This window comes from Balaenoptera borealis (genome assembly GCF_965194805.1).
Source record: "Balaenoptera borealis genome assembly, chromosome: 2".
Lineage (NCBI taxonomy): Eukaryota > Metazoa > Chordata > Mammalia > Artiodactyla > Balaenopteridae > Balaenoptera > Balaenoptera borealis.
The window spans coordinates 115327703-115341940 of record NC_138867.1 but is presented as its reverse complement, the minus strand read 5'-3'; the positions used below and the strand labels follow the sequence as shown (position 1 = coordinate 115341940).

Below are 14238 nucleotides of genomic sequence, written 5' to 3'. Positions count from 1 at the left end.
CAAGATGGACCTTCCTTGAAAAAGGCATGAGGGCTACTACACAGGCCATGTTTAGGAACAGTGTGTAGAGCAGTTTGGGTGGAGGGGAGGGATCAGGAACGTGAGTAGTTAAAGATAATCCAAGGGCTTCCCTGGTGGCGCAGTGGTTGAGAATCTGCCTGCCAATGCAGGGGACACGGGTTCGATCCCTGGTCTGGGAGGATCCCACATGCCGCGGAGCAACCGGGCCCGTGAGCCACAATTACTGAGCCTGCGCGTCTGGAGCCTGTGCTCCGCAACAAGAGAGGCCGCGGCAGTGAGAGGCCCGCGCACCGCGATGAAGAGTGGTCCCCGCTTGCCGCAACTAGAGAAAGCCCTCGCACAGAAACGAAGACTCAACACAGTCATAAATAAATAAATAAATAAATAAAAGAACGTGAATTTAAAAAAAAAAAAAAAAGATAATCCAAGAAGGTCTGCTAGAGCTGCTTCCATTTCTCCTTTAGTTTCAGGCTAGGGCACAGCCCTAAGTGGGGTGGAGACAGTCACTGCCCAGGCATGGAGAGTGGCCTCTTTGTGACACTGTGAAAGAGCAGAGGCAGTCATCTGGAGCCAGCTGGACGCTCACTCTGCATCCACACACAGTGTGACTCTGGCCATGACAACACGGCCAGACTGGAAACCAAGTCGCTTCATCAGCACCCTCGGGGCTCAGTGCTGTGGGAGGACTCCCGGGAGCACCGCAAAATCACAGTCAGCATTCGCCTCCAGGAGGGCCAGCCAAGGCCCGCTGCCACTGTGTCTGCACTCAGGAAATGGCTCACTCATAGCTCTGGGAGAAGCCCAGAACCATCTGTTTGGGTCACTGCACCCCAAAGACTGAAGCACAGGCTGCTTCATGAGAAAATCGTTCTTTCCCTGGCAAGAGAGACGCTGCTGAGTCACAGATACAGTCCTCAGAACCTACCAATTTGGGCCATTTGTGTAAGTAATCCCTATTGATCTGGAAAATTCAAGGTTTGATTAATTTGAGGTCGAGGAATTTTTCACGTCCTGCTGTCCCTGGGAAACAGGAACAGAGTGTTATCTTTGGGAACAACAAGCAAACTACTCAACTGAAAAGACGATATCAAATCTCTGTCTCTGTGGGCACGAACAGTCTTCAGAAGTGCCCATCTCCTCTTGCTGCCCTGTAGACTTCCAGAATGGCTCAATCAGCAGCTACCTGGCAGGGCCCCCCGCTATGTAAATAACCAAGAACACGCCAGGGTTGGCTAGGCTAGCAGATACACAAGTGGAAGAGAAGGTAGGGGAAGCTGGAACCAAGCGAGAGCCATCTGTGCAGGCATCCGAATGGAATCTCCCAGCAAAGAGGGGAGTCTTTAAAACACACTCAGTTAGCAAATGGGGGATTCTGAAGACAGCGCTGCAGAACAGGTGAGGAGGGGGAGGCAGTGTGTGGAGGCAAGGCACGTGAAACACAGCAGCAGAACTCCCCAAGAGCTGAGCTCCAATCCCTGCCTGCCTCCCTGGCTCCGTTCTTGGGCACCTCCTGCAGATGATGGTATGAATTTTCTCCTGGTAAGATCTTTGAACTCCTAGCTCAGTTACCTCTGGAAATGAAGAAGTTGCTGTTGTTGCTGCTGTTGTCGTCGTTTTCCAATCTCCTGGCACTTCTGCAGTGAGAATAACTTCAGTGGAGACATGAAGTCAGTCATCTATCTGCTCATCATGTCTCCTGGAGAGCAAGCAAACTTTCAGCCTGTTGTACCCATGTGTGTCTTCCAGATGTGGTGACATGGCCACAAGTGCTGGACTCTGCCACACCACAGGGACCATGTTTGGAAGGCCACTCTGGTCCTCTAGATGGCACCAGGTTTGCAGTCTGAACTCGGAGAACTTCTTGCTGCACCATTCACTCATTCAGACGACACTGCCTGAGTACCCATGCATTCAGCACCACCCTAAGGACCACAAGAGCCCTCCAGAGGGGTTTTCTCTCCAGTAGATGGTTATACAGGCATTATAACTATGATTAACGAGAGAGACTACAAATGACTTGAGAGGAGAGAAAGAAAGATTCTCACCTGAATGGGCAGGGTAAACTTTCACGGAAGAGACAGTTATTGAGCTGGACAAAACTTGGCTATGGGGGGATGAGAAGGAAAGCACTCCGGGTTGCAGCGATACCTTGACCAGAGGCTCAGAGATGGTCAAGCTTGGGAAGGCTCTGAGAACAGCTTTGCTGGAGTTTGGCCAGAGACTAGGGATGGGGAGGAAATGAGCAGAAGCTGGAACAGCAGCTGGAAGTCAGGTTTTAAACTCTATCTCTTACTCTCCCTTCCTTTGCTCTGTTCTTCTGTTTCCTTCCTTTCCCTTCCTTTCACTTGCTTCCTTTCTCCCCAACCAAAATCCCCTCCATCTAACCCTAACCCTCCATCCTCCCATCCAACCCAAACAGTGCAAATGGAATGGATGTGGGATTATCATAAAGTATCTACTGCTCTGGAGAAGGAAGTCAGAGATCAACTGTCCTCCCCAAGAGGACACAGCCCACTGCCACAGGGTGAAAGGAGACACCCAAAACTCTGGCTGGGGGTATGAGCATCTCTGCAGCACATGTGAAATCTGTAGGCTCACAGAGGGGCCTTCCTGCTTGGCAGATAGAATATGCCAGAGACCTGACCCAGAAAAGACGCAGGAAACGTTAGTTGAGAGAGGCGGTATAAAGAAGTGGTTAAGAAATGTCCACTTTGGATCTGACAGTCACAGCGCCATCAGCTCTATAATGGGCATAATGGATTAAATGAGACAATGTTCATAATGTGCTCAGCACAGGGCCTGATCCATGTGAGTGCTCAATAAGTGTTTGCTTTTACTGTTTTATTTATGGCAAAGAACTAAGACCAGGAAGGGCTAGAGTCCAAGCCAACCAAATCAAGAGAATTTCAGAGGGAGCTTACACATGAAAAGACCTCAGGCTTTGGAATCAGACAGACCTGAGCTGGAACCCTGACTACACCATTCTCTAGCTGTGGGACTTAAATTGACCCAGCCTCAGTTTCCTCAACTGCAAGATGGGGTTGATAATACATCCTCGTTTGTATATGAGGATGTAGATAATACATCCATTTTGGGGAGGGTTATTGTGACGCTTACAGATAACATAACCAAAGTTCCTTCATATACTAGGTCCTCAATTATTAACAGTAAAAAACACTCAAGCTGTGATTTTAAAACATTTTACTTTGTCTAGTGCCCATGCTTAGAGGCTCCTTGTAAGAGGTAATGAATTGTAGGGCTACCCACCTAAAGCTCCAAGCCCCACACCTTTTCCTTCTCATCCTCCGCCACCATTTACCCAGGACTATCATGGATTACACTCCTGTAGTGGCCGCTCAGGAGCCGCACGGCTAAATAAATAGGCTCAGCGGGCATGGTGGCAATGTTGTTCCCTACTAGAATGCTCCATTGATTTAAAACTTAATAAAACAATGGCAACTTCTGCTTTCTTTTTTACTGTAATTAAGCATACTAAGTTCTTCCGGAATGTTTAACTCTAAAATCACACGGGCAGGCAACACTCTGCTGATGGATAAACTCAGCAAAGGGAAGAGCAAAGAGAACTATTTTAAGCCCTGGAGGGGGAGGAGAAGTGTTAGTAGGAACAGCAGCAGCAGTTAACACCGACGCCCACCTTAAATCGTAAGTACCAGGCCATGTACTGAGCACCCAACACACGTTTTCCTCTCTCACAGATCACGAAGCTAGGAGCAGTGAAGTGGCTTGCCCAGGGCCACACAGCTAGAAAATGTCGTATCTGGGATTTGAACCAGGATGGTCCAGCCTCAGAGCCTGTGCATGTAACCACTCCGCTAACTGCTTGCACGGAGAAGAAGAGTCTGAAGGTTAAGTTATCAGTGCAGACAAAGCAACAAGCTGTGCCAAGGATGTGGGGCTCTCAATAGTAGGTCTCACAAGAGGGAGGGACCCAGGAGAAAGCACACTGGTGGGATGAGCATTTGGTGTTCATTCATTCATGGAAGGCCTACTCCGTAACTGGTGGGTGTTACTGCTCAGCCCTATTCCATGCACAGACTCACAGAGCTGGGAGCTCCCTGTGGACAAGGATTGCAACTTCTCTGTATTTCCAGTGCTGAGCCCAGTGCCTGGTAAGGGGCAGCAGTGAAGAAAAATATGCTGAATGAATGAATGAATGAATGAATGGACAAACCAACAAACTAAACTAGTCAACAAGTGACATTTCCATTCCTCTTCTTCCCTCCTCAACTCCCATGACTTGAGAGCTTTGCCAAGACAAAACGGGAGGGAAGAACATTAGCACCATTGAACCAAATCCTATGAGATGCACCAAACAGGAAGTGGCACCACAGAACTATACTAATTCAGTCTGTCCACACTAAGAACAGCCACTTGACAACTGGTACAGTATCTGTCTCTTTTTGCCTATGTAGACAGTTTCCAGAGGGAGGAAAAAAAAGACTTCTAGATGGAAAGGCTAGTGATGAGCTAAGTGGAAAATCTTGACCACAGTCACATTGGACATCAGCCTTTGATGGTTTATCTGTATAAAATAAGTCATTTTCTCTATAAGCATTGGATTTCATAAATTTTTCTCCAGCTAATTTATTCTTCAGCTTATCAAATCATGCATTGCTGCATCTCATTATTCTGTAAATGAGGCCCAGTGTCAGAGAAAGAAATCTGTGTTTAAGGATTATGGAAATCATGCAGCCTCAAAGCCTCAGCTCAAATGTAGCCCTCTTCCCCTCCCCACTAAAGGGGAAATGCAGGATTTAACAGCTTTTAAGGTGGAGGAGGGGAGGGGCATCGAGGACGGAGGAGAAGTACTTCTGCAGGTTCAGGAACCTGGACTGCACCTCACTGACGGAGGGCTCCAGAGTGGAGGGGGACCATCAACATGGAGCTGAATAGACTTGCTGGTGGCCCTGACTGCCCTAGCAGAGACCAGCCCACTTTTACCTAAGTGCCTGGATAAAGCACTTTCACTGGAGGATAAGGAGGGAGGCGCTGGATAGAGAGGGAGTGGCCTCACGCACCTGTTAGGCTACATGAACCTTTCCAAAGGCAACAACACTTCAAGAAAATCTGCCAAAACAACGTGGAGGTCAGAATAAAGATAAGGAGGGTGGAGTAGAACCTCAGGGAGTAGGGAGGAGGACAGAGAAACAAGAGGAAGAGGGAAAGGAAAAAATGGGAAAGGAAAGGAGAGTCACGGGCTTATTTTTATTTATCAAATACTAATACAGCGCTTACTATTTGTCAGGTACTGTCCTAAGCACTTTACAAATACTTACTCACTCAATCTTCATTATTAGCCTCATTTTACAGAAAAAGGAAGTGAAGCATGGAAAGAGTAAATGATCGAAGAGCATATGGCCAGCGTGTGGCAGGGCCCGGACTTGAACCCAAGCAGCCAGGTACCAGTCCACACGCTTAAACACCCCCCATCAGGAAAGTCTTAGCCCTGTTGTAATATGAATATATGGCCCAAGGGTGTTAATATTCCATGAAACAGCCCTAAAAATACTCAATAGTTAGTTAAGGAATGTTGATAGCTCTTCAACAACTATCTATTCTTAAAATATCAGATATTTCCTTACAAATGAATATAAAGCAGGGAAAAGAGTTAAGGGGATACTTTTCCTTCAGGCTATAAAAGAAAAATAGTAGCACATGGACCAACTGAAAGCAAAGTAAGAGCCAAGATTTGGCCAATATGCCCAAACGTTCCCATATGCCAGCATTACGTTCTCACTAAGTCACCAGGGTCTGGGAGGAATAGGAAGTTTAGGTGAGATATTAACAGAAAACCAGCTTGGGCACAAATGTTGTTATACTAAACATGAAGGCTGGTCAAACGTGCCACCAGAATAACCAGCTTGAGATGGACTCAAGAACCGGCAGCCACATGAATTCTAGTCCCTCCTGACCCTCAGGTCCTGTTTTCCAGTCTTCTTCTCCATTATAGGGAATTCTGTCTCAGAGCTCCCTCCTACCCCTCTTTGCAACTTAACTTCTAAGCTCCCCGCCCCAACCCAGTCCTCTGGAACAGCCCATCCCAGCTGTGGGTATGGTCTGACATGTATTCTCTGCAGAGGCTGCTCTGCTCCGTGTAAGCCTACCTCAACAGTCTCAGCTCCAGGCCATCACTCCCTACTAGGAAGAGAGTGAATCATGTCGATGGGAAAGCTGAGGTGGTCAATCCAGTTCTTCCCTTGAAGAACTTTCATAAATGTGTACCATGCTCTCAGTCCAGAATGGTTTAGGGGCAGGAATGGCCTGGGCAATCCTCTTGTTAGGATCCAGATCATTCCATCCTTTTGTGAGCCAGATGCCAAAGAAATCTGGCCCAAGACAACACTGATTTTCTGAGTTCCCATTCTGTTCTATCTAGCTGTGGGCTTTCCTTCCTCTGTTCCTCTCTGACCCTGCTTTTAAAAATCCTCCCCCCTGCTCCTGCCTTCATTCCCTGACTGAGTGCCCTTCTGGTTAGGGTGTTCTTTGTGTCTTGATGGTGCGCCTCATGTTACTCTCATCTTCCTTGGGTCAGGAATGATGTTTCTCTGTGCTTCAAAAGCACAGTGGAGAAAAATCCTCTGATACACATTGAACTATGCGTCATGAAGTTATCTTCAAAGTCCTGCTACCAATACAGAAAAGTGCCCACGTAAAGATGAATAACAATCTGGGCTCCAGCTATCAGCTGCCGTCAGCTTACTGGGAGCATTATATTATAAAGTCTGTCTACAAATAAATAGCATGTCTGGAGCTAGGTTGCTTTATTATGGAGGAAGAAAGGCTACTGTGGAAATTAACAAAGGTCTAATCAGAGGACAGAGTCTCAAGAGAGACCCCCCTGTTTTATTCGGGACCACTGTCCTCTGAGGCAGGTAAGGGCGAGTGGGAATGGTTCCTACTGTGTTCTCTCTCAGAATTCTTCCCCTCCTGCTCTGCTGCCCAATTTGTTGTGCTGATTTGTCTGCAGGAGGCAGCAGAAGAAGCATGGATGGGCTCTCCCCAGATAAAGACAAAGAGGCCAATGGCAGGGATCAGGACGGGAGTCCTTCCAGAGCAGCTACAGTGCAGGGAGCCACAGGGCGAGCCAAGTGGTCTTCCGCTACTTCATGAGACTGTGTGTTTCTCCAGAGCAGGACCATTTCAGCACCAAGGGAAGGCTAACTGTTGAAAAACAAAACCGACCGCCCCCCCATGCCTGCAAGTTGACCTGCAACGGGACGACTTGCCGTGATCAGGCTCTGAGAATTACTGAAACATGTGCATGATGTTCTGTTATTTGCTCCACTTTGTTGTGAGCCAGAAAGGGTACAGGAAAGCATATGATGGCCTGAGGGTTCCTACCTGGGTTGAGGAGAATCTGTTGCTCTTGTTCTTGAAGGGAAAAACCACAATGGTTGACATGAATCCAATAATGTTACCCCAAAAAAGCCTCATTTGCAGCTAGTGATTGAGTAATAGTATCACCAGGGGCTGCTGCAGGGCCAAATAGAGCTTTGATAGCATCCTTGCAAATCATTTGGTTGCTACTGTGAGTTCCCAGAAACTGGAAACAAGAAGCTGTTGCCATCTGCGTTGAGAATTTTTTTAAATAGCTCTATTTATATTGTTCTTATAATGAAAAGGGAATGTTTTGCATTTCCCAGAAATTGCTGCATATATCCTCTTAATACCCAATGAGGCAAATGGGATGAAAATGGGACATTATGATCCAGGGTAATCCACTGAAAATGCAATCTCTTTGAAGAATGCCCAGTCTATCTGCTCTAGTCCATGGGTCCCAGCTCCTATGGCATATGGCTATCCTGACAGGGCCAAAGAGCAGGCTGCCTAAAGCAAATAATGGCTTCCCTTTGTCACAGGGAGGAAATAAGCTAATGAGCATAATTTTCTCAAGTGTAAACTTTATTCCCATAAATGTTACTTACATACTGCCTATTACCAGTTACTACTGGCCCAGACTCAGAATCGACTAAAAACAAATGGTCAAGTAGCACCAAATATTTGCAGAAAAAGGATGTTTGGTTACAGCAACTCAAGTCAACCTGCTGAATCAATCAGAAAAAGGAAGATGCTGTATATGAATCTAGGGGTGTCTCGTGGACCATACGTGCAGAGTGGAGCTGGACCTCAGAGAGGGAAGGACACTACAGAACCTCTTTCTATACAACTTCATTCTTCTTTCTTTCTTTGTAACTGGCTTGTTTTGCTACTTAGTCTACACAGTGGAAGGTAGCTGCCCAGATCCCTGAAGGTTACATGTTAACTCCTCAGTAAATAAAAAGACTGCCTCTCTCGATCAAAGTCTCAAGTAGCCTGGGCATATACCCTGAGAAAACCATAATTCAAAATTATGTGGAGACATGTACCACAATGTTCACTGCAGCACTATTTACAATAGCCAGGACATGGAAGCAACCTAAATGTCCATCGACAGATGAATGGCTAAAGAAGATGTGACACATATATACTATGGAATATTACTCAGCCGTAAAAAGAAACAAAATTGAGTTATTTGTAGTGAGGTGGATGGACCCAGAGTCTGTCATACAGAGTGAAGTAAGAAAGAGAAAAAAACAAATACCGTATGCTAATGCATATATATGGAATCTAAAAAGAAAAAATGGTACTGATGAACCTAGTGGCAGGGCAGGAAAAAATACGCAGACATAGAGAATGGACTTAAGGACACGGCAGGGAGGGGGAAGCTGGGGCAAAGTGAGAGTAGCACTGACAGATATACACTACCAAACGTAAAATAGACAGCTAGTGGACAGCAGCTGCCTAGCACAGGGAGATCAGCTTGGTGCTTTGGGACAACCTAGAAGAGTGGGATAGGGAGGGTGGGAGGGAGGTTCAAGAGGGAGGGGATATGAGGATATATGTATGCATATGGCTGATTCACTTTGTTGTACAACAGAAACTAACACAACATTGTGAAGCAATTATACTCCAATAAAGATGTATAAAAATAAATAAATAAATAAAAAGAGGAATAAAAAAAAAAAATAGCCAGCTGAGAAAACCTAATGGACCCAGTTTAAGTCTGGGTTCCAACCCTACTCTAACATATATCAAGAAGGGTGAGGTCAACAATACAAAATGTCCACAAAAGGCCCATCTTGTAACCTGGCATGAGGGCAAGGCACATCCAAGAGAGGGAGGTGACAGTGAGAAGCTACTGCATGGGGATACAATGTGTCAGTGCTCCAGCATGCTACAATAAGCAACAGGGACCCAAGCCAAATACCACTGAAATCCAGTGGGGAAATACTGAGGAGTTTTAACATGTCCTCTGGAAACTCCACTGCAAGAACTTTTTCTTAGACAACATAGGAAAAGAGAGAGGAACTTTTCTACAATATCTCATTTAACCCTACAAGACAATGTGACAGGCTTTGTCTTGCAGAGGACAATATTGAGGCTCAGAGAGGTGAAGTAGCTGGCCCAAGGCCACCTGGCTAGTAAATGGTAGAGCAAAATTCAAACGCATGTCGACTCTAAAATCCCATTCATGCTCCATCCATTCCAATATGTTGACACCCATATGAACTCTGCCCAGAGATAAGTGTCCTTGGATTGGAGACAAGCATCTACCCAGAAGCTGACTGTCATTTTCTGTGCCTGAGACTTCTCAAGGCCCTCAGTTTACCAAGCCCTGATGCAGCCGGTCCTATGAGGGCCAGTCCTATGAGGGCTCATAGCACAGAGACCCCCAGCATCTCCAAGTCAGAAGGGCCCAGCAGGTACCTGACCTAGCTGCTCTGGCTCCAACACCCAGGCCACCCTCCCCAGGGGAACACGTCAGCCCCGAGCTACTCATAGGTCATATACTGTTCGAGTGCTACCGATGCCATTTTCCTGTTTGCGTTTTGTTTTTGTTTTTGTTTTGTTTTTACAGTTCGTTGCTCATCCTAACTGTCAACAGCAATTGCTTACCATGTGGTATGAAAATCTCTCAGGCTTACGTCAACAGTCTATCGCTGTGAAACTCCTGGCTGTCTTTGGAGTCTCCCTAGGCCTCCCTTTTCTCGCCATAGCCTACTGGATTGCTCCGTGCAGCAAGGTACAGACTGCTTAAGGTGCATGTCTCTGCGGTTATTTCTTCTCTCTACTTAGCATAACCTAAAGTCCATTTTGTCCAAATATGCAGCTGATCATTTCCCACATTTAAAGAAAATAGCCCTGAGAGACCCAACAAAAGTAGAAAACCACTTAAGAGGGAAAATGCTAAGATCTGCTTTTTTAAATCGTTTTCTTAAAAGACAGAGGAGTGATAAAATGGAAACTTTTATACACACAAGGCATAATCTGATCAATAACAGAATAAAGGGGGAATAAAGGCACTGTTCCTTTTCTAATTATGCAATGTCCTAAACACGGCCTCCAAATCCATAGTAATAATAATTATAATAATGATAATAGGAATAGCCAACATTTATTGAGCACTTTCTTTTCACTAAGCCCTTTTCATGCAACACCTCATTTCACTCTCTCAATTACATTATGATGCACACACTTTATAAGCAGGTTCAGAAAAGAGAAACAACTAGGAGCTGAGAGTCAAAGGCTTCTCATTCCGGGGCACTGCAGACCCATCTCAACACCTTCCTGGTTTCCTGGCTTCCTTGTCTGGGTTCTGGCCCACACGGGCAGCTAATTAGGTCACTAGAAGGAAAAAAGACAAAGGAAAAAGGAGGAGAGCTGGAAAGGCGCAAAGCTGGGTTCTTTTCTTGCAGGAAGGGGGAGTGTCTGGTGCCCGCCTGTAATGGAAGGAGTGGAACCTGCAAGAGCCAAGCTGCCGCACCTCCTGTTCCACCCTCCCTACAGCCCATCTGACCCAAAGCCACAAAAGGCATCAGCAGTCACTCCAGCTTCAGGCAAGAGCTAGCGCCTATAAAAACAAATCATGTCGAAATTCTGAAATATGTTTCGTAGGTTAAGTGGTCATTAAAGTCTCCAAAGCTGCATTTACTTGGTGATACAGTAAAAAAGCAATTAAGCTTAGGGAATCAACATTCAGTAGAAGAAATATGACTACAGGGAGATTAGTTCCACAGGGAATTTGGTCAGCTAAGGCAGTTAATAAAAGTGTCATCAGTGAATGGATCCTCTTGTCAACTCCACCAAGACAAAACTCATGCCAGGACGATGGGCCCAAGACTTCAGATCTGCTAATCAGGCCACCTAACCAGGCAGGCAAGGAACTGACTGCCTTAGAGTAGGAGGGGTGTCAGAGAAAGAAATTAGGACTCAAACTCCTTCTTCTGTAGAATAGTGTTAAAGATAAAAGTCCTCATACTGAATATTTGTGGTGTTCAACCTCATATCTATTGAGGATTTTGTTTCTATGGCAGTCTACCATGACACAGACTTCTAAATCGGTATTCCCCAAATGATACATATGTAGGGTAAGGCTATTTTTTTCTGTCCTTTATCATGAGCTGGAAAAAGCACAGTGAGTGAAAAAAGACTAACCAGATTGAAAGCTGGATTAGCGCTGGTCATTGGTTTTAGGCACTTGTTTTCATAGTAGTATTATCTAGTCTGTGCTGCAGGTTAGATCATTGCCTTCGTCCAGAGATGGACAGGGGTGCTGCCTCCACACTCTCTAAGCCACAAACTAATTCTAGGACATCAATCATTAAAACAACAGCCGAACACTGCCAATCCTCACTTTTGCTGTAAGACTAAATGTGACAGCTTCCAGGGAACTGGGACTAAGCAACACCAGCAAATTGGTTTGCCTCTACCTGCTTGGGGAAGCGTTCAGAAAGAGATGATATGCCAGTTGCTGACTAAATTTTTTAGATTTTCAGTAGGTCTGAGAAGAATCTTGGCCAATATCATGCAGATGTGATGCAAAAAAAAGGATGTGTGGAAGGGGGAGGAATCCCGGACTTTCTGGGGACCCAGTAAATTCAAGAGACTGATGCCACCATGGAACGTAGGGGTCAGACTTATGGTGTCTTCTGGAATATTCTAGAAGTAATGATTGCAGGAAAGTTTGGCCCCATGGCTGCAGCTTCCTCTCCTCTGTTCAGAGACTTGTCTGACTGACATTTTGTGTCCCTGGAATGTCCAGTAAGACAAAAAAACAGCTTGTACACTAAGCCCTTGCTTGTGGCCACTGGCAGCTGGCGGCAAGAGAGGGTGGCATTTGATGAGGAAGACTGGAGGTTCAGACTGGGGAGAGATGCTGGAAACTCTCTGGGTGCTCTACTGCAGCCATGGCCTACCTTGTGGGCAAGTGGCTACCAGGTCCCAGTTAGGTGCTTACACTTGTGGGCTAAGAGCCCAGTGCCATAGAACACAGAGGTGTGTCAACAAGTAAAAGCAGGTGTCCACCCTGAGGACTTGAGAATGCAGTTCATTTGGAGCTAATTCAGGAGCACTACTCAGTTATTCTCACATTCACCTATTTTCCAGAGTAAAAGAAAAGTACCCAGGAAGTCTGGGCTTGAGCCAGAGACTGAGTACAGCAAGCCTGGACTTCCCGATATGTTCTCAGCTCCTAAGGGCCAAGTAATGACAGAGCTGCTTTAGCCCATGTTTCAGACTCACCAGTTTTCCTCTTCAGGCAGAGGAGAACAAGGCCTATGTCTCCCAAAGCTCTACCATCTCTTTTTATACCTAACGCTGTTACCTGACTCAGCGTTAATGATTCCCCAGCTAAGAACTGCTGGTATATATTGGCTGACTTTTCTCCTTTCTTTTGGTTCACCTGGTGACCTTGTGAAAGGAGGAAGTTTACCCCAAGCATAATTTGCTTCAAAAAATTGAGATAAAAATGGAATGTCACAAAAAAAAGAAAAAGAAAAAGGAAATCACAGAAATGATTTGATCTCATCTGACCTTTATCAAAGTTTTACCAGTTAAAAAGATGCTTTCGGGCTTCCCTGGTGGCGCAGTGGTTGAGAATCTGCCTGCCAATGCAGGGGACACGGGTTCGATCCCTGGTCTGGGAAGATCCCACATGCCGCGGAGCAACTAGGCCCCGTGCGCCACAACTGCTGAGCCTGCACGTCTGGAGCCTGTGCTCCGCAACAAGAGAGGCCGCGATAGTGAGAGGCCCGCGCACCGCGATGAAGAGTGGCTCCCAGCTCGCCGCAACTAGAGAAAGCCCTCGCACAGAAATGCAGACCCAACACAGCCAAAAATGAATAAATTAAAAAGAAGATGCTTTCAAGCCCAGAAGAAATATAAGAAAGGTGCATCAATTCCTAAACTCATTTTTCCTCCCTATGGCTTTAATCAAGTGGGACTGAGCCCAGGGTAACCTTCTACATCACTGCAGGGCCTTATCAGGGTTTTTTCTTATCATCTGCACTAAATACAATAATTTTTACAGATGCATCTTCTGCCGGAAGATAACAACTGGAAGGAGGGAACAAAGACAACATTAAATTCCTCAAAGCAGCTCTTATGGGGAATCCCAGGGCCAGCATGGGTGCACCTGCGTGCAGATTCCTGACATCAGGTGCCTTGCCTAGATGAGAAGATGGAGAGGTGTCCCCAGGTCCTCATCCAGGTAGTCACTGGAAGATGTTACATAGAGCTCACTGATAAAGGATTGAGGAAACTTGGCCATAAATCCCTGAACAGCTGTGTCTACCTCCGTGTTCTCCACCTTTTTCTGACATTTCTGGGACCCTGCTGGGACACACAGATCTGGTATCCCTTGCCCTCTCCTCAACCTTTCCTCTCCCCACTCTGCAGTCATTCTCCAACTTTCCTCGCTTCTCACCACTACCTCAGCTAGGACACAGTGACAGGAAACAATGCAATGACTATCTAAGGATGTTGCCTGTATACACCAAAGTATCCCAGCATCTTGGTTGGGAAATGGGGCTCCAAGATGCCAACGCAGTCAGATAAAATGTTGAAAAATTCAAAGTATGTATTTGACATCACATAAGTCAATATGAGACATCGTTTGATTCCGTTTTTTTTTTTTTTTTTTTTTACTGAATTTATGTAAGGTATTTTATTTGTCCTTATATTTAATCTCTACATTCTGAATTTAGTACATCTACCTATGGCTAAAAATAATCTACAGTCCCTATTTTGTAAATAATAAGGTTAAACATTACTAAGAAATGTCATTTGTAAGATGTTTGTGGGCCCCCTAGTTTTCAGGTAAACACCTTTTTCAACACTTCTGAAGTTATTTTAGTGCCATATGACAATTTGACAATG

The 14238-nt window shown here is 45.7% G+C and overlaps 1 protein-coding gene across 1 annotated transcript in view; it reads left to right on the top strand.

Annotated features, from left to right (window-relative positions):
* Positions 1 to 116: 116 nt before the first annotated feature.
* Positions 117 to 14238, top strand: part of TRPC7 (transient receptor potential cation channel subfamily C member 7) — a 69336-nt gene continuing 55214 nt past the window's right edge. The window contains exon 1 of the mRNA XM_082379663.1: positions 117 to 10105. Within this exon, the coding sequence (XP_082235789.1) occupies positions 9890 to 10105 (216 nt within the window). The 5' untranslated portion in view covers positions 117 to 9889. The remainder of the gene's footprint in view (positions 10106 to 14238) is intronic.